The 27,311-nt window shown below is 38.8% G+C and overlaps 1 protein-coding gene across 1 annotated transcript; it reads left to right on the top strand.

Moving 5' to 3' along the window:
• Positions 1-3,337: 3,337 nt before the first annotated feature.
• LOC106095639 (arrestin domain-containing protein 17) lies at positions 3,338-27,311 on the top strand. Its single transcript, XM_013262918.2, has 5 exons — positions 3,338-4,268; positions 19,679-20,031; positions 20,097-20,733; positions 24,467-24,634; positions 25,509-27,311. The coding sequence occupies exons 1-5, from the start codon at positions 4,154-4,156 to the stop codon at positions 25,649-25,651; spliced, it is 1,416 nt and encodes a 471-aa protein (XP_013118372.1). The 5' UTR covers positions 3,338-4,153; the 3' UTR covers positions 25,652-27,311.

Genomic DNA, 27,311 nt, shown 5'->3' with positions numbered 1-27,311 from the left:
ATCCAAATCTGAACCGATCTAAGCTAAATTAAAGAAGGATGTCGAAGGGCTTACACAACTCACTGTCCCAAATATCAGCAAAATCGGATAATAAATGTGTCTTTTATTGACCTAAGACCCTAAATCGGCGGATCGATCTATATGGAGGCTATATCAAGATATAATCCGATATAGCCCATCTTCGAACTTAACCTGCTTATGGACAAAAAAATATTCTGTGCAAAGTTTTAGCTCAATAGCTCTATTTTCAAAGACTGTAGCGTGATTTCAACAGGCAGACGGACGGACAGACGAACGGACATGGCTAGATTGTTTAAGATTTTTGCGCTGATCAAGAATATATATACTTTATATGGTCGGAAATGGATATTTCGATGTGTTGGAAACGGAATGACAAAATGAAGATACCCCCATTCTTCGGTGGTGGGTATAAAAACATAACATTCCAAGACGTTTTCAAATATCGCGAAATTTTTGAAAATATTTTTCAATTTTTTTTAATAGGCAGAAAAATATGTTCAGCTCTTATTTTAATTTGAGAAAATGTACCCCAAATTGTTTTTATTTTTGTTGTAAACTAAATACATTTCATACCCAAATTGGTGGGTAAAATTGTCAAATCTTCATGACAAATAACGCAGGTCTTCGGCCGAGTACCAGTGTTAGCAAAGAATAATTGGTTGTTGTTGTGTTCTATCTTTCGTCTGCTTGATTCTGTTGAGTGTCCAGATCCAGAGGGATCAGAGTCGAGTGGGTTGGGCTTTGCAGTTAAACAGGTGACATGACATGACATTTTGCACGTCTCCATCCATCCTTGCTCTGTAGGAATGGAGGCGGCTGCATCTGTCGGAACGGTCGTTCTCCAAGGATGGCATTCACCGGGTAGTAATTTACCGCATCTGCTACCGTGTCTGCATGAATGTTGTCTAGACCCGCATGATATGTCGCTTGATTTAGAGGTTCTCTATTGCAGCGCTGAACCTCACGCTCTAGATCATGTAGATCTACCTTAAGGCTTTTGGGCGGTGGATACCTATCCACAAGATGTAATTTGTATGGTCTACGCGATAACAGCCCTAAAGGTATTGCTTAGACAGCATGTAGTTATGTCTTTGCACTGGTAGGTTCTTTGTGTGGTGGAATGGAGGATAGGTAGAGGTTAAACAGTGCCGTAGATATCACCCCGCCTTGGGGAACTCCCCGTTTCACTCTACGGTGCTTCGACTTCCTATCCCCAAATTCCACAAATGACTTGCAATCACACAGATAATTCGCGACCCAGCGTTTCAGGCCTGGATGAAGGGACGTGTTGGCGATGTCCTTAAATAGTTTGGCATGGCTGACCGTGTCGAATGCCTTCGATAGGTCCAATGGCACGAGGACCGCTCTATCACATGGCCAGGGCTGATTAAAGCCACGGCAAATGTGTGCGGTGATGGCATGCAAAGCAGTTGTTGTGCTATGTCGTCTTCGGAATCCAGGTAGATGCTCAGCGAATTGAAATTCTCCTACGAGGCGCGGAAGTGTCTTTGCTACTGGCGAGAGAAAGGAGATCGGTCCCAAACGACTTCCCCAAACTCCTGTCCTTTCCAGGCTTCAGTAGCGGGATCACTCCGCCCATTTTCTACACATCGGGAACTATAAGTGTTTTCAAAGACAGGTTGAGGACAGTACTAAGGTACTCAAGTCCAGATAAATTCAGATTCTTCAGCATCAGTGTAGAGATTCCGTCGGGTTCCAACGCCTTGGATGGTTTGGAGCCGCGGATGACAATCGTTAGTTCGTCCACAGTAAATTGGGATAACTGCTCTTCGGCTCAGGACCACGGATACGGCGAATGGCTCTCTTAACTAGCTGCTTGAAAGAGATACTTAGTATTGATGTAGGTTGTTGGGAATTGCAAATGGGGCATATTGGTCCAGATTTGGATATAGCTCTCATATAAACCTATCTCCCGAATTGACTTTTTGAGCTTCAATTTTCATCCAATTTGGCTGAAATTTTACAAATAGTGTTCTGTTATGACTTCCAACAATTATGCCAAGTACGGTTTGAATCGTTCTATAACCAGATATAGCTCCCATATTTTAGCAGAATCCATGGTGGTATGTTCCAAAATTCGGCCCGGCTGAACTAAGCAAGCTTTTGCTTGTTTTTTTTTTCTCAATATTGACTTATTTCTCTCATGACTAACTTTATTAAACTTACTATCATTGGTCCTCCAGTAAATGGGCATCTTGGAAGTGGGTGATGGTCTCATTCCCTGCTCCCTGTTCTTAAGACTGCATTGGATTTCCTGCCACTGCACTGCCTGATGTTTCAATATTAGGATCATTTATCTAACCTAGTTTTTCGTATCTTGAGGAAGGCGTTGATGGTTTCATCGTCGGTTCCGTAGTACGCCATGCCTTCAGTTTATGTCAAACTTGTCACGGAGACTTGACCAATGCCAATAAGTAAGTAAGTAAGCACTTGTTTGCAAAACTAAGAGGGATAAGAGCTAGACCCATTGATTATCATACGTATCGGCTTGGAATCACTTTCTGATTTGAATTAACTATGTCTGTCTGTCTGTCCATATATTCTTGTTGGCAAGATACAGGTAGCATTTGTCCGATTGTCATGAAATTTTGCACAAGTCTCTTTTTTGGTCCAAGCAGTGAGATAAAGCCCCATGGTAACATGAATATAATCCAATATCATTAACTTCCCAATTTAAATCGACAAATTTGGATTTGGTTAAAAAAGACAAGACGAGAATCGACGCCAAAAGTTTTGTTGCTGTTCTTCACATTCCTGTTTCGGACATATTTTCGTTTTGGTTTTGAGGTACAATTTCTTTGGGCTAAACTTCATGCAGCCGTGTGAGAGATTAAAAGTCAAGGCCAAATGGGGCACCAAAAATTTAGCCTTGCTTCTGGCAAATCCACCATCGACCAGAAAAAACACAAAAAGCGTCTTTCCACAGTCCCATAGGCTAAAAAGTACTTTAGGAAATGCCTAATTTATAATATTTAGAAAACCATTAAAACTCTCCAGAAGGATTTCAACTGATTTCCTATCTCTCCGAATCAAGAATCGCTGGTATGAATAGAATCCATCATCGCATTTTAACAGAATTTTCTTATGATTCATAATTCAACAACCGCTGACTGTACATTCACATCGCACTCTTGGAATAAACAGAAAATAAGGAGAACAATATACTGACAGGACAAGCTGACACTTACACAGCAACAGAAGCTCTCACGAGTACTCTACGCCGACAGAGGACGACGAGACGAGTACCATCGAGCAACTGAAAATTATGTGAACGCAAAAGGCTGCTGGTCGTTCGTGAGGTTTGTTGTGCATGTCCGCGTAAAAAAAAAAACGTTAAAGCGTGAGCAAAAGTAAAATTTAAGGCTTGAGGAGAATTTCTTTTTAATAAAACAAAGTGAATAATTTAATCATAAAATAGCAATAAACATAAAAATAATAACAACCACAACTACTCGACAATTTTCGCTATTGCTGTGTTATCGGGAAAATCGAGTGATGATGGCGACGTTCATGCTAGTGCTGATAATGAAGATTATGATGTAGTGCTAATCGAAGTAAACGAAAAGTAAACGTTTAACTACCCATGCTCTACTACATACCCATGAAAATTCCAAAAGTATTTAAATCGATTTAAGAAGTAAAGAGAAACGAAAATCTCGCAACAAATCAAAGAGGGAAATTAAAGCAATATTTTAATCACTTGTCTACTACAAAAAGTCGTCCTTGCCACTACCACAATAATTGTGCTAACAAAACTCGCCAATAAATTAAAACAAAAACTGACACTCACACTTACACTAGCACTAACATTGACACACCGAAATAAATACAACAAAAACAAAAGAACAAAAATCTCGGAAATTTATTTTTGATTTTGATCACAAACCAAAAAAAAAACACAAACAAACAAAGAAAATACAGAGCCAGAAACAAAAGTGTGTCAAAAGTGTGCGTCTGCGGTGTGTTGCTGTTGCTGTTGCTATTCCTCTTGCCAGTCCATTCGCAACGGCTTTGAATTTGTCGCCGCACTCGTCTTGGTGTGTTGTTGCTCGCTGTCTCTCTTGTTAGTCGGTCTGTCTGTGTGAGTGTGCCTTCACACATATAGAAATATATGCCCATTGAGTGCCTTATATCCTTCGATAACAATACTCAAGGTGTCTATTATGCTGGCCAGGAATTATCGGGTGTTGTTGATCTCACTGTTGATACAACAAAACGTATTAAAGGTAAACAAACAACAAACAACATTGTAAATTCTGTTTTTTTTTTCTGGTTTTTTGTTTTCTGTTTTCCTTTCGCCTTTCATTTTGCATATTTTGTTTTGCAAAGGTCCTTTTCCTTGTTCAACATCTCATGGTGTATGTGGCTGTGAGTGTGTGTGTGCCAACGTTTGTTTGTTTATTTGTGCTGTTCAAAGAGTATGACTCAAAAAGGATGTGTGTGCCCATTTCCGAGGAATGTTTGTGTCTCATTGGCTGTGTTGGTGATGACAAACATTCGAACGGACTACCAGTTTATACGCTTGTTTTTCTGCTCTCACATTTGCTTGGGAAACTGTTGTTGCAATGCACATTAAAGTTTATTACATTTTTGTTTTACTCTTTTCTAATTGTCGTTTATCAATAAACATCGCAATTTGTCAATTCGTGGTGGTTATTGATGGCAAAAGATATGTCTCTTATCCAGTAGATGAAAGGGGTATTGAATTTGTCTAATAGTTTGCAGTTTTATTTTAATTAAACTGTTAAAAAAGGGTTGTTGAAAAAATCATAGTTTGATGCCTAAACACGATTTTATTCCGTAGCACACATAGATGGTACATCTATGCGAATGATAAACACCAACACTTTTGCTATTCACATTCATCATACGCACTAGGCAACGGCAACAAGCTACTCAAAAACTGGCACAAGGACATTTATGATTGTTGCTAAAATAAATGTTTGTTTCACTTGGATACATAATCGAAATATCATGTTTTTGCAGCAGGTATATATGTATGATGAAGAGGTGTTTAACGAAATACCGTAAGAATTTAGAGCATTTTTATTGAGGTGGTATGTAAATTAAAAAATAAAAATGTTGGCTTAGGATTTTTGAAAATTTTAGTTTTCGTGCAATTTTTTTTTGTATTTCATATCAATTTAATACAAATACCCATTGCTCAAAATTGTACTTGTGGAACAACGTTTTTATAGCCTCCACCATATAATGGGGGCATATTAATTTCGTCATTCTATTTGTAACAACTCGAAATATTCGTCTTAGACCCCATAAAGTATACATATTCCTGTTTGAAGGAGTTCAGCAAGGCACTTGAAATTTTGTACAAATAATTCTTATTAGTGTAGGTCGGTTGGAATTGTAAGTGAGCCATATCGGTACTTGTTTTGATACAGCCTATCTAAGATCTTGACGATTTGGCTGAAATTTGGCATGAGGAGTTTTGTTAGTACTCCCAAAAACTGTGCCATGTATGGCTCAAAACGGGCCATAACCTGATATAGCTCCCATATGATACGATCTCGGATCTTAACTTCTTGGGCCTCTAGATTGCTCAATTATTATTCGATTTGGCTGAAATTTAGCATGAAATGTTTTGCTTTAATTTCTAACAACTGTACCAGGTATCGTTCAAATCGGTTTATCGCATTTTGACTTCTTGAGCCGCTAGAGGGCGCAGTTATTATACGATTTAGCTGAAATGTTGGCATAAAGTGCTTTGCTTTATCTTCCAACAACTGTGCCAATTATGGTCTTAATAGGTTCATAACCTGATGTAGCTCCCTTATAAACCGATCTCTTGATTATACTTATTGAGCCTATAGAGGGCGCAATTCATATCCGATTTTGCTGAAATTTTACACAATGATCTCCAACGGCCAATATATGTACGGCCCTTAATTGGTTTACAAATTGCTATAGCTCCAATAGCATTGCAATTCTTCCATTATTCTTTGTTTGGCTATTAAGATAAATCGGGCAAAGAACTTGACAAATGTGATCCATGGTGGAGGGTATATAAGGCTCGGCCCAGCCGAACTTAGCACGCCTTTACTTGTTTTTAAATATAGAAGACTTGAAGTACAACGCGATTTCAAGAAAGTATATTTTTCAAAAAAACATATCCTTTAATGGCGAAAATAATTTTATTCAACTATAACAATTCATCCACTATATGCTTATGAAAACTAAATAGGCATGCTTCTAGCCCTAGTCGAGCTAGAATTTTATAAAATACAACACAACTGTTAAACAGGGTATTATATAACTTGATAAACTTTGGATGTAATACCCAAAACGAAAAGAGATGGGACCAGATTGCAAATTTTCTTCCACAAATAAAAAAAAATGTCAAGAGAATTTTTAAATTAAAAATGTAAAATTGCAAATTATGCCCATGAGCATTCCACTAAGGAATAGGGGCAAACTTCTCACATATCAATTAGTGCAGTCCGATCGAAGTTTAAGCTCAATGATAAGGGGCCTCCGTTTTATAGTCAAGTCCGAACGGCGTGCCGCAGTGGGACGCCTCTTTGGAGAGAAGTTTTACATGGCATAGTACCTCACAAATGTTGCCAGCATTTAGGAGGTGAAAACCACGGCTGAAAATTTTTTCTGATGGTCTCGCCAGAATTCGAACCCAAGCGTTTAGCGTCATAGGCAGATATGCTAACCTCTGCGCTACGGTGGCCTCCTATTTAAAAATTAAAAAAGTAATTGAGAATAAAAACGTTTTCAATTAAAAAATGATTTGAATCAATCATTTTTATAACCATCACTGAAGGATGGGAGTATATTCATTTAGTCATTCCGTTTGCAACACATCGAAGTATTAATTTCCGATCCTACAAAGTATATGTATTTCGGATCGTCGTAAAATTCTAAGACGATTTAACGATGTCTGTCCGTCTATCCGTCTGTCCGTCCGTCTGTTGTAATCACTCTAGAGCCATTTAAAAATTGAGATATTGAGCTGAAGTTTGGCAAAGATACTTTCTTTTTGATGCACTCTGGTTAAGTTCTTGAGCGGGCCAAATCGGATCATATTTGGATATAGCTGCTATATAGACCGATCTACCGATAAAGGGTCTAATGCCCATAAAAACTTTATTTTTCAACTGATTTTGCTGAAATTTCAAACAGTGAGTATTTTAAGGCTTCCTGGCAACTGACCTAAATATGGTTTAGATGGGACTATATAGCTACCATATAGACCCATCTCCCGATAAAGGGTCTGAAGACCATAAAAGCTTTATTTATTACCCAATTTCGCAAACATTTGAAACAGTGAGTTATTTTTAGTCTCCTGATACCCGACCTAAATATGGTTCAGATCGGACTTCATTTAGATATGTCTGCCATATAGACCGATCTGCCGATAAGGGGTCTTAAGCCAATAAAAGCTTTATTTATACCCGAATTCGCTGAAATTTGCAACAGTGAGTTGTTTTAAGCCTCCCGACATCTGACTCAAATATGGTTCGGATTGGCCTATATTTAAATTTAGCTGCCATATAGACCGATCTGCTGGTTAAGGGACTGCCTTTTTACCCGATTCGCTGAAATTTTAAACAGTGCGTTGTTTAAAGCTTCCCTGCATTCGATTGTAATATAATTCAGATCGGACTATATTTAGATATAGGTGTCGTATAGACCGATATACCGATTATGGGTCTAAAGCCCATAAAAGCTTTACCAATGATATAGTAGTGGAGTTATATTGGGTTGCCCAAAAAGTAATTGCGGATTTTTCATATAGTCGGCGTTGACAAATTTTTTCACAGCTTGTGACTCTGTAATTGCATTATTTCTTCTGTCAGTTATCAGCTGTTACTTTTAGCTTGCTTTAGAAAAAAAAGTGTAAAAAAAGTATATTTGATTAAAGTTTATTTTAAGTATTATTAAAAATGCATTTACTTTCTTTAAAAAAATCCGCAATTACTTTTTGGGCAACCCAATAATAAAATGGGATGATTATTATATCCATGGTGGTGGGTATCCAAAGTTCGGCACAGTCGAACTTAACACGTTTTTACTTGTTTTAATTGAATCTGAATTTTTCAATTATATAATTGTTTCTTTCAATCATTTTTATACCCACCACCGAAGGATGGTGGGTATCCACGAAATATCCATTTCCGACCTCGTAAAGTATTCTTGATCAGCGTAAAAGTCTAAGATGATCTAGCCGTGTCCGTCCGTCTGTCTGTCCGTCTTCTGTTGAAATCACGCTACAGTCTTTAAAAATAGAGATATTGAGCTGAAACTTCGCACAGATTCTCTTTTGTGTCCATAAGCAGATTAAGATCGAAGATGGGCTATATCGGACTATATCTCGATATAGCCCCCACATAGACCGATCTGCCGATTTAGGGTCTTAGGTCCATAAAGGCCGCATTTTATTCGATTTTGCCGATTTCAACAATGTGTGTGGAACTTGGTGTAAGCATTGCCGCTTGACGGATACTTCTTATTGATGTAAGTTGTTGGGGATTTCAAATGAGCTATATCTGGTTAGATTTGGATATAGCTCCCATGTAAACCGATCTCTCAATTTGTCATCTTGAGCCCTTCTCCCGCCCCTAGAAACGTCAATTTGTGGCAGATTTGCCAGAGATTTTATACCTGAAATACACATATGATTTCAACTAAGTTCATTTGTGGAAAGTTTTTATAGAAGCTATCATGGTGGGCTCTCAAGACTCGACCCTGCCGAATTTTGCACATACTTACTTGATTTAATGTTAAATCCGTTATTTAGAGTTTATTTATCACATTAAACAATTTTTATACCCACCACCATAGGATAGCGGGTATACTAATCTGGATATTCCGTTTGTAACACCTCAAAATATGAATCTGCGACCCAATTCTGAGTCCACCTAGCCATGTCTGTCAGTCCGTCTGTTGAAACCACGTAAGCGGTAGAACAAATAAAGATACCCAGTTGAAATATTGCACAGATATTTCGTGTTGATGTAGGTCATTGAGATTTGCCAATGGGCGGTGTCGACACAGATTTGGATACAGCTCCCATATAAAATGGTCCTCCGACTTTATTTCTTGAGCGTTTACCTGCCGAAATTGTCATCCGCTTTGACTGAAATTTCACATATAATGTTCTGTTACGAATTCCAAAACCGTGCCAGGTGCGATCTAAATCTGCTTAATATAGCTCTCATATAAACCGATCTACTGATATGACAGCAATTGTTATCCGATTTGGTTACTTTTACTTTTGATCGTCTCGACATTCTGAGTCGATCTAGCCATGTCTGTCCGTCTGTCGAAATCACTATTGCGGTCGAACGCGTAAAGCTAGCCGTTTGATACTTACTATTGATGTAGGCCGTTGGGGATTCCAAATGGGTCATATCGGTTCAGATTTGGATATAGCTCCCATATAAATCGATCTACTGACTTGACTTCTTGAGCCCCTGGAAGCTGCAATTTTTGCCCGATTTGGCTGAAATTTTGCAAAGAGGGTTCTGCTATGACTTTCAATAACTGTGTACGGTTCAAATTTGTTAAAGAACCTGATATAGCTCCCATATATACCGATATCCCGATTTGACTTCTTGTCTGATTTGGCTGAAATTTTGCCAAATACGGCTTTAGTCGGTCCGTGGAATCTGCAATTTTTGTACGATTTGGCTGAAACTTTGCACGTAGTGTTCTATTATGACTTCCAATAATTGTGCCAAGTACGATCCAATCCGGTCAAGAACTTGATATAGCTCCCATGTAAACCGGTCTTTCGATCATCCATGTTATGTTCCTAGAGCTCTAATTGTTGATGGTTTGACAGAAGTTTGGTATGTGGAATAAAATTATGCCCTTTAACAAAATTTATTTTGTATAAATTCTTAGCAGAATCAATGGTGGTGGTTTCCGAAGATTCGGCCCGGCCGAACTTATCACACTTTTCTTGTTTTAATTTAAGTTTGCTCATTATTTATAAATGTGTTAATATGAATCATCTCAAAACTTGAATTTTATTGAAATTCAAGAATATCCTTTGGATGAATCAACCGTCACACATAAAAGTGGCAATCGCTAAACTTCATTAATTTAAATTTACGAGTTGCTTGCATAAGGACTTTCCTCTTTATGAAAGCAAAGAGAAAATTATGCATTGGTGTGAAAACTGTTGTATAAAATGCTTGACTACATGTAGATGGTGTAAAGCTCTGCTCCCATAAGGGTTGAGTCCTGTGTTCCCTTCATTACAAACGACAGCGAAATTGGTTGGAGGTTGAAGAATGTCGACCATTTGAATTTGTGTTCAATTCCATTGGACTGACGAATTTTATGATCACTCACAGAGCCGTCATGACATTGAACAGCGCCAATGGGAAAAAATGATGTAATCGCACCATTGTTAGGGGAAATAAAACTTCTGGCTATGTCCTTACAAAATGTGAGAAACTTAATTCAAGTTCAAGTTTGTAATACTCATAAAAAAACAAGTAAAAGCGTGTTAAGTTCGGCCGGACCGAATCTTATATACCCTCCACCATGGTTCGAATATGTCAAGTTCTTTGGCCAATATCTCCTTATAGGATTGTAGATAAGAATTGTTATGCAACTTCGACTATACCAAGTTATGTTAAGTTTGGCTGTTGGAGACCAAAGTGGAATTCATTGTGCAAGAAGTATAATCGGGAGATCGGTTCATATGGGAGCTATATTAGGTTGTAAACCGATTTGGGCCATACTTGGCCCAAAATTTCAGCCAAATCACATAGTAATTGCACCAAATCGCATAGTAATTGACTGCGGCTCACGCAGTCAAGATCCGAGGTCGTATTATATGGGAGCTATATCGGGTTATGAACAGTTTGAGCCATATTTGGCACAGTTGTTGATGGTGAAACCAAAATATTTCATGCAAAATTTCAGAAATATCGGATTATATTTGCGCCCTCTAGCGGCTCAATAAGTCATGATCCAAAATCGGTTCATGTGGAAGATATATCAGGTTATGTATCGATTTGGACCATACATGGTACAGTTGTTGACGGTCAAACCTAAATTTCAGCCAAAACAAATAATAATTGCGCTCTCTAGCGGCTCATAAAAGTATTTATGCAAAATTTTAAGCACGTAGCTTCACTCCTTCGAAAGTTAGCGTTCTTCGACAGACGGACGGACGGACATGGCTAAATTGATTAAGAATGTCAAGACGATCAAGATTATAAATACTTGCAGTCCCTTAACCGGCATATCGGTCTTTATGACAGCTATATCTAAATACAGTCCAATTTTTACCATATTTGAGTCTGATGGCGGGTGGCCTAAAACTACTCACTGTTTCAAATTTCAGTGAAATTGGATAAAAAATAGTGCTTTTATGGGCTTCAGACCTTTTATCGGGTGATCGGTCTATATGCCAGGTATATCTAAATATAGTCCGATCCAAACCATTTTTTGGGCGGATCTCGGGAGGCATAAAACTACTCACTGTTTCAAATTTCAGTGAAATTGGATAAAAAATAATGCTTTTATGGGCTTCAGACCCTTTATCGGGAGATCGGTCTACATGACAGCTATATCTAAATATAGTCCGATCTGAACCATATTTTGGTCAGACATTGGTAGGCCTAAAACTACTCACTGTTTCAAATTTCAGCGAAATCTGTTAAAAAATAAAGCTTCTATGGGCCCCTTATCGGGAGATCGGTCTATATGGCAGCTATATCTAAATATAGACCGATCTAAACCATACTTAGGGCAGATATCGGGAGTCTTAAAATAACCCACGTTTTAAAATTTCAGCGAAACTGAGCAATAAATAAAGCTTTTATGGGCTTTAGACCCTTTAACGGCAGATCGGTCTATATTTAAGCTATATCTAAATATAGTCCGATCTGAACCATTTTTGGGGTCAGATCTTGGTAGGCCTAATACTACCTACTGTTTTAAATTTCAGCGAAATTGGGCAATAAATAAAGATTTTATGGGCTTTAGACCCTTTAACGGCAGATCGGTCTATATGGCAGCTATATCTAAATATAGTCCGATCTGAACCATATTTGGGTCAGATGTCGGAAGGCCTAAAACTACTCATTGGTTGAGTTTTCAGCAAAATCGGATGAAAAATTAAAGTTTTTATGGGTATTAGACTGTTTATCGGAAAATTGGTCTATATAGCAGCTATATCCAAATATGGTCCGATTTGGCCAGTTAAAGAATTTAACCAGAGTGCATTAAAAAGTCGTATCTGTGCCAAACTTTAGCTGAATATCTCAATTTTTTGAAGCCAGTAGAGTGATTAGAACAGACGGATGGACGGACACACACACGGACATCATTAGACTTTTACGACGATCCGAAATATATATACTTTGTAGGGTCGAAAATTGATATTTTGATGTGTTGCAAACGGAATGACTAAATGAATATATCCCCTAATCTACGGTGGTGGGTATAAAAACTTGATCTTCTCTTGACTTTATAAGTTGATCTAGATGTCCGTCCGTCCGTCCATCTCTCCATGGAAATAACGATAGCGTTCGAACGAAGGAAGATTTCCGTTTGAAATTTTGCATAGCTATATTTGGGGATTGCAAATGGGTCATATCGGTTGAGAGTTGGACATAGGTCATAGTTCTCTCATTTGACTTCGTAAACCCAGTTTTGCTTAAATTTTGTATGAAGTGTTTTTTTGCCGTGGAAACCGTAATTGTCGTTCGATTAGACAGAAATTCTGCAAGAAACGTTCTGTTATGACTTTCAACATCCGTGGCACATAAAGATATGATCCAAATCGGTTTATAACCTCCCTAAGGGAAATGGGACAGGTTCCAAAACTGTCACGGAAAAGTTCCTCTAGTGATAGGGACCGGTCCCAGTTCTCATCCCCTTAAATGGAAAAACTCTATCACTTTTATAAGGGTTTGTCGCTCGAGGTGACGAATTGCCACCATTCTAACATCGTAGGATAGATCCTGGGACAGTTCGAAAAAGAATAAGCAGTTTCCAACAATAATTAAGCGACCTTTTGAAAAAAAAAAAATAATTAAAATCATAAGTTACGATAATTGAAACTTTTCATTCCCTGTAGGATCGGTATATATGGGGCAATGGACTACACATTTCCTGTTAGTCTGTTATAGCCCCCATATAAACCGATATTTTTATCAGACTTTTACTGCCCCAAAAAGCTTAAATTTTTGGTAGATTTGGCAGAAATTTTGGTACGTATAGTAGTCACATGGCCTTCCTCTTTCCCAACATTCAGCCCTGGTAAACTTTGTTAGTTTTTATTTTTTACAGAATCTAGCTTGCCCTGAGGCTGCTGCTAACTTAACCTAACCCTTGTTACTATCTTTTCTATTGGTGATGGTATAAAATGTTCGCTCTATATGTCATTTGCAAAAGCGAGGAACACCCTTCTCTAATTTCAACCACAAGTGAATTAATGAGAATTGGCCTTTGCCATATTAATCCACTTTGACATTTAGATGCAAATTTAAAATTGCAGACAATTTCGCCATATTTTTTTTTAATATTACCCAGTACCCTTATTAAATGCCACTATTTATTATCCCATTGGGATAACATGATATGACTAAAACTAGCTCATTATTTTTAGCAAAACAAAACACACACACACACTCTACGTTGCAACAAATGCATTGAAAGTCCAAGCTAAAAAGGTCTGACATTATAGCTCACCCTATAGATTGACCTTTAGTGTCTCCTTTGGATGGGATGACAATGAAGTTTCCATCGTTTTCGCCACATTTGTTAATTGCTTTCCAAATCATGTGTTGTGTGTCCATTGTGGTGGGTATTGTCCATGGACTTGTCGCATTAGTCCAAATAAGCGCCTGTCTACGAGTGTGTGGTATGTGTGTGCGTGAGTATGAAACATTTTCACACACATCCACACGTGTTGTGCAGTATCCATATCCTGTGTGGAAATTCTTGTCTTGTTGTGGCTGTCTATTATTATTGTAAGCACTTTATCGGTGCTCTATATAATTATTTCCTATTTTTAGTTGATTTTCTTGTTTGTGCAGCAAAGCATTTCTCTCGTTGTTGTTCCTATTTTTGTTGGCATGCAGCCATTACTGTGAATAACAGTCGTTAAAGCAGCAAAAAAGTGAGCATTTAGAAGACAAACGTTGCCAATGTTCACATACAGGGACATGTAAGCTATACTATAGGAGAGTAGTAAGTGGACTCCCTAATCGGCACAGAAAATCTTCATTAAATCTTGGTAGAGGTTGTGCTCCATAAATCAACACAAAGTATTTGACTATTCGCATGGCTGTGAATTTTCATTGGTTTTTCTTTGAAGCGAATGCACATAAATGCCACAGACAAAGTACAGAAATGGCAAAGATGTTCCATTGCAGTTGCAAATTAATTACAAAGTCAACATTATATTGCAGTGGCGCCCAAAATCGTCTTTGTTTGCTTTTGCCATACAATTTATGGCAATTGATGGATTTTATAGTATAGGAGCGGGAATGTTATAGCATTTGTTAATTTAAGGGTATTACTTCATCTGCAGTTAGTAATCATTGGGATGTGACTTTAGAATTTTATTTCATCGAAAATTTGTTTTCATATTATGGATCTTAAAAATGTTATAGATCCTTAAATAATTTACTGCTTCAACAATTTAAAAGAAATTTATTACTAAAAATTTTTGTTTTTCTGTTTTTAATAAACAAGTTAAACCATGCTAATTTCGACCTGGCTGAATACAGGGAACCCAACATACTGCTAAAAATTATAAATTAAGTTAAAGCTTGTAGGAACCTAACAAGACAATCGACAAATCGGTTTATATGGCAGCTAAATCAGGTTATATTCCAATTCAAACCATACTCTTCACGACTGTTGGAAGTCATAATGGAATAAAATTTCAGCCCTATCGCACAACAATAGCGGCTTCTAGGGGTTCAAGATGTCAACTCGGGGGAACGCTTTATATAGGAGCGATATCCAAATCTGAACTGGTATGGCCCATTTGCAATAATCCACATAAATAAGAAGTGTCTGTGCAAAATTTTGTGCTGCTAGCTTTAAGCTTTTACCAACCAACATTTTCACAGACGGACGGACGGACAGATCGACTTAGAATGCCGAGACGTTCAAGAATATGTCTTTTTTTCTAAATGCCATACCTCGAGAATTATAGAGTAACGAGTATTATATTATAGAATAACGAGAACCACGTGGTAGTTGTGGAAGATTTTGAAGAGTGAATCATCAAAAATTTGTTTATAAAAGGTGATTTTTTAAAAGCTATAGGAAAGTTTTTCAAAAAAAAAAAAAAAAGACATAAAATTCAGAAAATAGCATGAGATATTTATTTGAATCGATAGTTCGGTCTAATAATTTAATGTTTGAAGATTATTTCATGCAAATGTTGACCGTGACTGCGCTTCAAGTGGTCCATACGCATCGACCAATTTTGGCATACTCTTTCCAACATTTCGCCCGGTACTTCACTAATAAATGTTTCAATGTTGTCTTCCAATGCGCCAATTGAAGCGAAATTGTCTGTATAAACATGAGCTCCATTAACATAGCCCCACAAAAAATAATCTAAAGGCGTTAAATCGCACAATCTAGGCGGCCAATTGATCGGTCGAACTCGCCTCTCGATAAGTCTACTGCTACGCGTGCTGTGTGGCATGTGGCACCGTCTTGTTGAAACCACAAGTCATGGAAGTCATGATCTTGCATTTAGAGTAAACACAAGTTCTAATTTCGGCCGGACCGAATCTTATATACCCTCCACCATTGATCGCATTTGTCGAGTTCTATGCGCGGTATCTCTTTTTAGACATACATAGAATATTGAATAAGAACTGTTATGCTAATGGAGCTATATCAAGTTATAGTCCGATTCGGACCATAAATGAATGCTGAACATTGTAGAAGTCATTGTGTAATATTTCAGTTCATTCGGATAAGAATAGCGCTTGGTAGGGGCTCAAGAAGCAAAATCGGGAGATAGGTTTATATAGGAGCTGTATCAAGCTATTGATCGATTCAGACCATATTAGGCATGTATGTTGAAGGTCATGAGAGAAACCGTTGTACAAAATTTCAGCCAAATCGGATGAGAATTGCGCGCTCCATTGCCTCAAGAAGTCAAGATCCAAGATCGGTTTATATGACAGCTATACCAGATTATGAACCGATTTGAATCATACGTAGCACATTTGTTGAAAGTAATACCTTAACACTACGTGCAAAATTTCAGTTAAATCGGACGAGAATTGCGTCCTCTAGAGGCTCAAGAAGTCAAGACCCAAGATCGGTTTATATGGCAGCTATATCAAAACATGGACCGATTAAAACCATGCTAAGCGTAGTTGTTGGAGGTGCTACCAAAAAACTACATGCAAAATTTCAGTTAAATCGGACGAGAGGCTCAAGAAGTCAAAACCCAAGATCGGTTTATATGGCAGCTATATCAAAACATGGCGTAGTTATTGGAAGTGCTACCAAACCACAACATGCAAAATTTCAATAAAATCGGATAAGAATTGCGCCCTCTAGGGGCTCAAGAAGTCAAGACCCATGATCGGTTTTTGTGACAGCTATATCAAAATATGGACCGATTTAAACCATACTTAGCGCAGTTGTTGAAAGCCATAGCGAAACACGTGGTGCAAAATTTCATTACAATCGGATAAGAATTGCGCCCTCTAGAGGTTCAAGAATTCAAGATCCAAGATCGGTTTATATGACAGCTATATCAAAACATAGATCGATTTAAACCATACTTAGCGCAGTTGTTGAATATCATAACAAAACACATCGTGCAAAATTTCAGTCAAGTCGGACGAGAATTGAGCCTTCTAGAGGCTCAAGAAGTCAAGACCCAAGATCGGTTAGTATGGCAGCTATATCAAAACATGGACCGATTTGGCCCTTTTAAAATACCAACCGACGTACACTAATAAAAAGTATTTGTGCAAAATTTCAAGCGGCTAGCTTTACTCCTTGGAAAGTTTGCGTGCTTTCGACAGACAGACGGTCGGACGGACGAACATACGGACGGACATGGCTAGATCGACTTAAAATGACATGACGATCAAGAATATATATATACTTTATGGGGTCTTAGACGCATATTTCGAGGTGTTACAAACAGAACGACGAAATTAGTATACCCCCATCCTATGGTGGAGGGTGTAAAAATTGGATATCATCTCACGGCAGCGCTCACCATTCACAGTTACGTTACGGTTCACATCATCGTTGAAAAAGTACGGTCCAATGATGCCACCAGCCCATAAACCGCACCAAACTGTGACCACCATAGCACAGAGGTTAGCATGTTTGCCTATGAAGCTGAACGCCTGGGTTCGAATCCTAGCGAGACCATCAGAAAAAATTTTCAGCGGTGGTTTTCCCCACCTAATGCTGGCAACATTTGTGAGGTACTATGCCATGTAAAACTTCTCTCCAAAAAGGTGTCGCACTGCGGCACGCCGTTCGGACTCGGCTATAAAAAGGAGGTCCCTTATCACTGAGCTTAAACTTGAATCGGACTACACTCATTGATATGTGAGAAGTTTGCACCTGTTCCTTAGTGGAATGTTCATGGGCAAAATTTGCAATTTTGGATCAATATTGGTCATTTGGCAGCTATGTCCAAATATAGACCGATATGAAACATGTAGGACACGGCTATCGAAAAGTCTAATAGAAGTCACTGTCCTAAATGTAAGCGAAACCGGACAAAAAATGCCCGTATTATGAGCCCAAGACCATAAAACATCTTTAAGAAGGATGTCGAAGGGCCTAACACAACTCACTGTCCTAAATTTCAGCTAAATCGGACAATATGTGCGCCTTTTTTGGGCCCAAGACCTTAAATCGAGAGATCCGTCTATCCGTCTGGACCGATCTGGGCCATCATTTAGAAGGAAATCGAGGGATCTAACAAAACTCACTGTCCATAATTTCAGCGAAATTGAACTAAAATTGACCGTTTTATGGGCCCATCCAAATCTGCAGCTATATCAAAATCTGGACTGAAATGAGCCAAACTATAGAAGGATGTCAAGTGGCCTAAAACAGCTTATTGTATCAAATGGCTGCAAAATCGGAAAATAAATGTGGCTTTTATGGGCCTAAGACCTGAAATCGGCAGTTCGGTCTATATGGGGGCTATATCAAGATATATGCCGATGTAGCTCATTTCCGAAGTTAACCTGCCTATGAATAAAAAAAGAATCTGTGCAAAGTTTCAGCTCAATATCTCTATTTTTGAAGACTGTAGCGTGATTTGAAGAGACAGATGGACGAACTCACTTGGCTTGATCGTCTTAGACTTTTACGACGATCAATAATATGGGGTCGATGTGTTGCAAACGGAATGACAAAACGAAAATACCCCCATCCTTGGGTGGTGGTGGTTAAAACAAGTACAAGCGTGGTAAGTTTGGCCTGGGCGTATCTTATACCCCCTACACCATGGATCGCATTTGTTGAGTACTTTGCCCGGTATCACTTTTTAGGCAAATAAAGGATAAACGATAAAAATTGCTATGCTATTGGAGCTTTATCAAGTTATGGTCCGACTCGGGCCATAATTGAATTGAATGTTGGAGACCATAAGAGAAGTCATTGTGTGAAATTTCCGCCAATTCGTATAAGAGTTGCGCCCTTTAGGGTATCAAGAAGTAACATCGGGAGATCGGTTTATTTGGGAGCTGTATCAGGCTATAGGCCCGTTCAGACCATATTTGACACGTGTGTTGAAGGTCATGGGAAAATTCAGTGTGCAAAATTCCAGCTAAATCGGATAAGAATTGCGCCCTCTAGAGGCTCAAGAGGTCAGATTCTGAGATTGGTTTATATGGCAGCTATAGCTATATCGGCTATATGACAAATTCGTACTCAACCTCCACGTAGCTTCTATTTAAACCTATAGAAAAAATGGTTTAGGTATTCATGAGTCTGCACTAAACAAGGTTTTAATTTAATATATAAGAATTGGATAACAAATGTTAATAAAGGGTGATTTTTTTGAGGTTAGGATTTTCATGCATTAGTATTTGACAGATCACGTGGGATTTCAGACATGGTGTCAAAGAGAAAGATGCTCAGTATGCTTTGACATTTCATCATGAAAAGACTTACTAACGAGCAACGCTTGCAAATCATTGAATTTTATTACCAAAATCAGTGTTCGGTTCGAAATATGTTCATTCACCGTTCAGCGATGAGGCTCATTTCTGGTTGAATGGCTACGTAAATAAGCAAAATTGCCGCATTTGGAGTGAAGAGTAACCAGAAGCCGTTCAAGAACTGCCCATGCATCCCGAAAAATGCACTGTTTGGTGTGGTTTGTACGCTGGTGGAATCATTGGACCGTATTTTTTCAAAGATGCTGTTGGACGCAACGTTACGGTAAATGAACACATTTCGAACCGAACACTGATTTTGGTAATAAAATTTAATGCTTTGCAAGCGTTGCTCGTTAGTAAGTCTATTCATGATGAAATGTCAAAGCATACTGAGCATCTTTCTCTTTGACACCATGTCTGAAATCCCACGTGATCTGTCAAATACTAATGCATGAAAATCCTAACCTCAAAAAAATCACCCTTTAGTTTAACTTTTTTATGAATTTAAATTTCCATTACAGCCATACACATCACCGTCAATGGTTATGCCAAGATACGCTGGATAAAGAAGGGATATCCACGCGACAGTGAGCGGGCCATGTGTCGAGCCTATCGTTCGTATTTGTCATCACGCTCCTATGTGCTGGGATCATGTGGTGTCAACTCCTATCTGGATTGGATGGCTGGTGAATATTCATACACATTCCATGTTATACTGCCGGAAAATTTACCAACCTCCTTCGATGGCAAATATGGACAGATACACTATGAGATCATAACGACCATTGATAGGCCGGGTCGTTATCCCAAAGTTTTCAAATTGCCTTTTACGGTGATACATCCAGTAGACTTAAACAGTGATGCCATATATAGGGTAAGTGGTCGCTCAAAACAGAAGCAAGCCGCATTTAATCCATTTTTTTGAATGTTTTTTTTCAGGTTCCCTTAGAGATATTAGATCGTAAACGTTTCTGGAGTTTTTGCTGCCCCACTGGACCACTTACCGTTAAATTTTCCACACCCTATTGCGGCTATGCGCCGGGCCAAAAAATCCATTTCGTTTTATACATTAACAATGAGTCCTCCATCGACATAACCGCATGCGATGTGAAACTGAAGCAGGAGGTGACCTATGAGACTCATGATCCGCAACATGAGTATCGCTATGACAAGCATTTGATAGCATCCAAGCAGTTTGGCAATGTCTTGAGATGGAGCCGCAAGGTGTATCGTGGTTATTTGGAACTGCCATCCATACCGCCAACATCGGCCAAGACCTCATGTCCCATAACCGTCAACTATGCCATGAAGATTGTGATAAAGCCAACGGAATTTCATTGGAAAATGAAACTGAAGGTTCCCGTGACCATAGGCAGTGTGCCCATCATGGATAGTTCGAGTAGTGCGGGGGTATTGCAGGCCAACAACAACAGCATTATGAGGGCCGAATCGGTGGATGAGCCCCAGGTTAGAGCAATGGCCAATGAACAGTTGTTGGATAACGAAGGCAATGAGAATACCACGCCCACGATAATGGTGACTGATGCGGATAATCCTCCGGATTACATACAAATGAGTAAGATTTTAGGTAGTTTTCATAACCACCACCAGGGGAAGGGGGAAAAATAAAATTTTCGAGATTGTTTTGACAGGAAAAGTCAAAGTAGCTGTCCGTCCGTTTGTCTATTGAAATCACGGTAAAGTGTCTAAATAAAGAAATATTGGGTGATTAGACCAATACTTACTTACGCTCCAGTAGTTTGGTGAACTGCTATGAAAAAAAGTGCAACATTAGGATCGAGAAGTTCTGAAAACGTGTTGTATTGGCATAGGCGGAGCCATGAAGAGTCTACTAGGGCACTGGAGACTATTCTAGATAACAGACCCATTGACAAACATATTAAATGTGAAGCAACCACTTCGGCTATGAGACTTAAGGCGATGGGAGAATGGATTGAGGATGGGAGCGGCTCATACCATCGCGGTATAATCGATAGGAAACCTGGAAATAAGGGAAAAGGGTTCCGATCGAATACCTGAGACAATACTTGAGGTCGAGTGCGAGGCGGAGTTGCCAGCGGCACAATCTTGGACTGACGGAACACTAGTATTGTCATCTGGAAGATCATGTTACACGGATGGATCAAAGCTGGAGGACAGAGTGCGCCTTGGGGTCTACATTGAGAACCTAGGGACTGAGATATGTTTTAGACTGGCTGACCATAATACGGTCCTGCAGACAGAGATCCGGGCGATCACGCAATGCGTGAGGTGGTGTGGTGTTAGCACGAAGACGTTGAGTGTGAACATCTTTACGGACAGTAAAATGGCAATAAGGGCAATAATAACCAGGAGGGTAATATCACGAACAGTCTTGCAGTATAAGAAGGAGATTAACGCTTTCTCTGAGTTTGACACAATCCGCCGGGCCATAACGGAGTAAGAGGGAATGAAATGACAGACGATTTGGCAGTGATGGCCAAAGAACTGCCGCCGATATACTTGGTTAACCAGAAGCTTTTCGGGTCGATGCAGTCCGATTTAAGGGCGTGGGCGGCAAACGCCCTTGTAACATGTAACATGCATGTAACACTGTAGAAAAGCGAAACTGTTGTTAGGATGCCAAAAATCCTATGGGGTGATCCGGATCGTGAGACGAGGTTATTACCGAAAGGAAGTAAGAAGGAGGTCAGTATAGCTTTTGGTGTCATAACGGGACACATATGCAAAATCGGTTCGGCAAGTGATAGCGTGAGTAGGGCATGTGGGGAAGATGATGAGACGTTGGAGCTTTTCCTATGTCATTGTCCGCCTTTAGCGCCTAAAAGACACCAGTACTGAGGTGGGGACTCGATACCAGTCATGAACCAACTTAGGGGAGTGGTATGGAAAACAATTAAGGATTTTGTAAGTAGTAACTTAAAATTTTCTTTTTCGAGATTACTTTTTAGTTTTTAGAGCGCACAACAAGGCAAGGGGCGGATTAATATCTGCACCTCTCCTCCTCTAACGAAATCTCGATCTGGACGATATTCAACAAACAGGTGTAGAGGTCTATCGAAACTCACTGTTTCAAATTTCATCACAATCGGATGAAAACTGCTCGTTTTATGGGCTCAATACTCTATTTCGGGAGATCAGTTTATATGGCAGCAATATCCAAATATTTTCCGATCTGGACGATATTCAACAAAAGGGTTTAGGGGGATACCGGCACTCGCTGTGCCAAATTTCATCGAAATAGGGGCTTCTTAAGCCCCTAAAAGGCGCAATTCTTGTCAGAATGGACTGAAATATTACACAATGACTTCTATAATGTTCAGCATTCAATTCATTTATGGTCCGAATCGGCCTAAAGCTTGATATAGCTCCAACAGCATAACAGTTCTTCTTCATTATTCTTTGTTTGCCCAAAAAGAGATAACGCGCAGAGAACTCGACAAATGCGATCCATGGTGGAGGGTATATTAGAATCGACCGGGCCGAACTTAGCACGCTCTTACATGTTACTTGCTTATACCGTTCACCGAAGGATATTTTCATTTTGTCATTCCGTTTGCAACACATCGAAATATCCATTTCCGACCCTGCAAAGTCTATATATAATCTTGATCAGCGTAAAAATCTAAGATAATCTAGACATATCCGTCCGTTTATCTGTTGAAATCACGCTACAGTATTTAAAAATAGGGGTATTGAGCAGAAACTTTGCACAGATTCTTTTCTTGCCCGTAGGCAAGTTAAGTTCGAAGAAGGGGCTATATCGGACTCTATTTTGATATAGCCCCCATATAGACCGATTCGCCGATTTAAGGCCTTAGGCCCAAAAATGCCACATTTAAAATCCAATTTTGCTAAAATTTGGAGCAGTGAGTTGTGTTAGGCCCTTCGACATACTTCTCCAATTTGCCCCAGATCGGTTCAGACTTGGATATAGCTGCCATATAGACCGATCCTCCGACTTAGGGTCTTAGGCCCATTAAAGCTACATTTATTATCCGATTTTGCTGAAATTTAAAACAGAGAGTTGCGTTAGGCCCTTCGACATCTTTTGTCAATTTGGCTCAGATCGGTTCAAATTTGGATATAGCTGCCGTATAGACCGATCCTCCGACTTAGGGTCTTAGGCCTATAAAAGCCACATTTATTATCCGATTTTACTGAAATTCGGGACATTGGGTTGTGTTAGTCCCCTCGACATCCTTCGTCAATATGGCCGATATTGGTCCAGATTGCGATATCGCTGCCATATAGACCGATCTCTCGATTTAAAGTCTTGGTCCATAAATGCCACATTTATAATCCGATTTTGCTTAAACTTGGGACAGTGAGTTGTGTCAGTCCCTTGGACATACTTCTTCAATTTGGCCCAGATCGGTTAAGATTTGGATATAGCTGCCATATAGACCGATCTCTCCATTTAAAGTCTTGGCCCCATAAAAGACACATTTATAATCCGATTTCGATTAAATTTGGGACAGTGAGTTGTGTTAGGCTCTTCGACATCCTTCTTCAATATGGCCCAAATCGGTTCAGATTTGGATATTGCTCCCATATAGACCGATCTCTTGATTTAAAGTTTGACCCCGTAAAAGACACATTTATAATCCGATTTTGCTGAAATTTGGGACAGTGAGTTGTGTCAGGCCTTTCAACATACTTCTTCAATTTGGTCCAGATCGGTTCAGATTTGGATATAGCTGCCATATAGACCGATCTCTCGATTTAAGGTAAGGGGCTCATAAGAGGCGCATTTATTGTCCGATGTCGTCGAAATTTGGGACAGTGAGTTATGTTAGGCCCCTCGATAACTTTCTGCAATATATCACAGATCGGTCCAGATTTGGATATAGCTGCCATATAGACCGATTTCTCGATTTAAGGTCTTGGGCCCATAAAAGGCGCAGTTATTGTCTGATTTCGTCGAAATTTGGGACAGTGAGTTGTGTTAGGCCCTTCGACATACTTCTTTTCAATTTGGCCCAGATCGGTTCAGATTTGCATATAGCTGCCATATAGACCGATCTCTCGATTTAAAGTCTTGGTCCCATAAAATACACATTTATAATCCGATTTTGACGAAATTTGACACAGTGGCTTATATTAGGCTTTTCGACTACATTTCGATAGAGCTGCTATTGGGGCACAAATTATGAATTTTCACCGGATTATAATGAAAGGTTGTTTACATATATATCCGAGGTGGTGGGTATCCAAAGTTCGGCCCGGCCGAATTTAACGCCTTTTTACTTGTTTTTACTTGTTAATGAATTCTATTGTCTAATCTTTTGATATTTTTCTTTTTCCAGTGCCTCCCTCCTATGAGGATGCCATGGCCTTAAGCGAGAAATTTTTCGATGACTTGGCATACATGGAAAATGTCAGCGTTTCCAGTGTGGTGACCAATTCCAAAAACGAGAACTTTAAACCGCGCTATCCCGTCTACTATTACTACGAGACTCCCATAATACCACCCGGTAGTGATGATTCCACAAATGAATCTGAATAATTTTTACAACTTTTACCAGCATCCAAAATTTTTTATTACATAGAACTCCAAAACCCATTGATATGCATTTGTTTTTTTTTTTTCTTACTATATATATACATATTTATATACATACAACATATACCTAATAACCTGTCTACCTGACTACCTACATGTTTTTCTTAAACAACAATTATTTCCTTCTAGATATATGTAGTTAGTTACAAAATTGAAATATTTTTTTTGTTTTTTCAAATAATTTAAAAATTTAAAATTACTTGTATTTATTTACATTTGAAACTTTAACACACATCCTTAAACGAAACACTTTGCCAATTGCCAGACAACATTCATCCTCTCTAACAAATTGGTATGTTTTTCAATTTGCGTTCAAATTGATTTCTAATTTTCATATTTGGAATGAATTGTTATATAAAAAAAAAAAAACTAGAAACTAGAATTTTGCACGCCTTTAAGCCTAATTATTTTTATATGAGCATAATTTCAATGTACGTATTGTATTTTGGTATGGAAACAATTAATTTCTAAGTTTTCTAGCCTTAGCCCTATGTAAGTGTATTGTATCGTATGATTAGCCTATCTTTGATTTTCACTATGAGACTTTTGCCTTGCGACTTTTTTTCTCTCCTCTGATATGTTTGTATGTGTTTGCTGCCTTTGAATTTTCAACATACGATTGGCTTTCTTACAACACTCCCCGCCCCACACTAATCCACTAATCGACCCACCTCACCCCTTGCTTCATGTAATGGTTAATAATGAATTTCCATTTGTTTGTTTCTTTCATGTGTCGCTCTGTCTATTTTTTGTTGTTCTTCTTTTACTGTTTTTGTCTTTTATAGAAACCCTTTACGATGCCATACCATCACGTTACCATCCAATGGTGCTAGCAACGCCTATGTCGGACATGTCCCCCACATCGTTAGAATTGAGTCATGTAAAGACATTTGGGAAATTCCAAATATTGCGTTACATGAAGAAATAGTTGATGATTGCCCCTCCCGCCCCTACTCCTCGCCCGAATGGGGCATCAGCTTCACCTAGCATATGTATAAGCATCGTCGCCGTCGTCGTTTAAGTCATCGCGGTCGTCTCTTAGAGTCGTTCTTGTATTTAATTTTTTTTTTCGTCTCCAGTGTATTTGTAATATTTCCTTAGATAGCAACAAAAGAAAATTTAACCTAATAACAATTTTACATGAACACAAACATACGCACTTATTGAATATTATATGAAATGTGAATGTTGTACATTAGGGTGGGTCGCGCGTTATCATTAACAATTTGGCACAAATACGTTTTTTTTTTTTGTTTTCTAATGCATAGAGATAAGATTCTAAGTATTCTGAAAGTTATGCGTGCGGGCATTAAAAAAGAGATACTAAAGACAAATGTGTTCATAAAAATTAGTTACAAATCAAAACAATTGTCAATAGTTGCCTGTATGCGATAGTGAATACCATCGGTTTCGAAGAACCTTGTAAAACAAAACACAAACATTTAGAGCCTCAATTTTATTTTTGAACCGAAATCTTAAATACAATTCACCACGAATTTTTGTTTGAGCAAATTGTACCATACATAAATTGGGGATAATACCTTAAAGGTTGGCAAAATGTATTTACGGTAATGATGGATAATGTTATGTGTGCAAAGTTCCAAAAATTTTTACTAGATGTCGTTCTCGTACTTTACTTACCAGCCGAAGAGAGCGGGAGAGTGCGAGCAAAATTTTGACAGTTTGGTAAATGAGAGCTTGCAAATTTCTGCTGGAGGTTTTTTACCAGCAAAACTTTGCAGCATCGAACAAGTGTTTAAAATCAAGTAAAAGTGTGCTAAGTTCGGCCGGGCCGAATCTTATATACCCTCCACCATGGATCGCATTTGTCGAGTTCTTTCCGGCATCTCTTCATAGGCAAAAAAGGATATCAAGATATGGTCCGGTTTGGACCACAATTAAAATATATATTGGAGACCTGTGTAAAATGTTAGCCAATTCGAGTGAGAATTGCTCCCTTTGGGGGCTCAAGAAGTTAAATAGAGATATCGATTTATATGGGGGCTGTATCAGGCTATAGACCGATTCAGACCATAATAAACACGTATGTTGATGGTCAAGAGAAGATCCGTTGTACAAAAGGCAAATCGGATAATAATTGCGACCTCTAGACTCTCAAGAAGTCAAGACCCCAGTTAGGTTTATATGGCACCTATATCAGGTTATGAACCGATTTCAACCATACTCAGCACAGTTGTTGGAAGTCATAATAAAACACCTCATGCAAAATTTCAGCGAAATCGGATAAGAATTGTGCCCTCTAGCTCAAGAAGTCTAGATCCCAGATCGGTTTATATGGCAGCTATATCAAAACGTGGACCGATATAGCCCATTTACAATCCCAACCGACCTAAACTATTAAAAAGTATTTGTGCAAAATTTCAAGCGGCTAGCTGGAAAAGATACTATCGTTAATTTTCCATCACCTACATTTCAAATCAAAATGCGAAGTATAAATCGAGAGATCGATTTATGCAGAAGCAATATCTATGCTCAGATCGCTCTTATTTTGACCAATTTTGCAAAAAACAAGTAAAAAGGCGTTAAGTTCGGCCGGGCCGAACTTTGGATACCCACCACCTCGGGTA

Source organism: Stomoxys calcitrans, chromosome 2 (assembly GCF_963082655.1).
Source record: "Stomoxys calcitrans chromosome 2, idStoCalc2.1, whole genome shotgun sequence".
NCBI lineage: Eukaryota > Metazoa > Arthropoda > Insecta > Diptera > Muscidae > Stomoxys > Stomoxys calcitrans.
This window is presented reverse-complemented; position numbering and strand designations above follow the sequence as displayed.

Bases quoted from the DNA above. Each gene is read 5' to 3' on its own strand.
- LOC106095639 (XM_013262918.2), top strand. From the start codon at position 4,154: ATGCCCATTGAGTGCCTTATATCCTTCGATAACAATACTCAAGGTGTC. The intron at 20,734-24,466 runs GTAAGATTTTAG...TTCTTTTTCCAG, and splicing joins TCCGGATTACATACAAATGA to TGCCTCCCTCCTATGAGGAT. The intron at 24,635-25,508 runs GTAGTGATGATT...TGTCTTTTATAG, and splicing joins GACTCCCATAATACCACCCG to AAACCCTTTACGATGCCATA.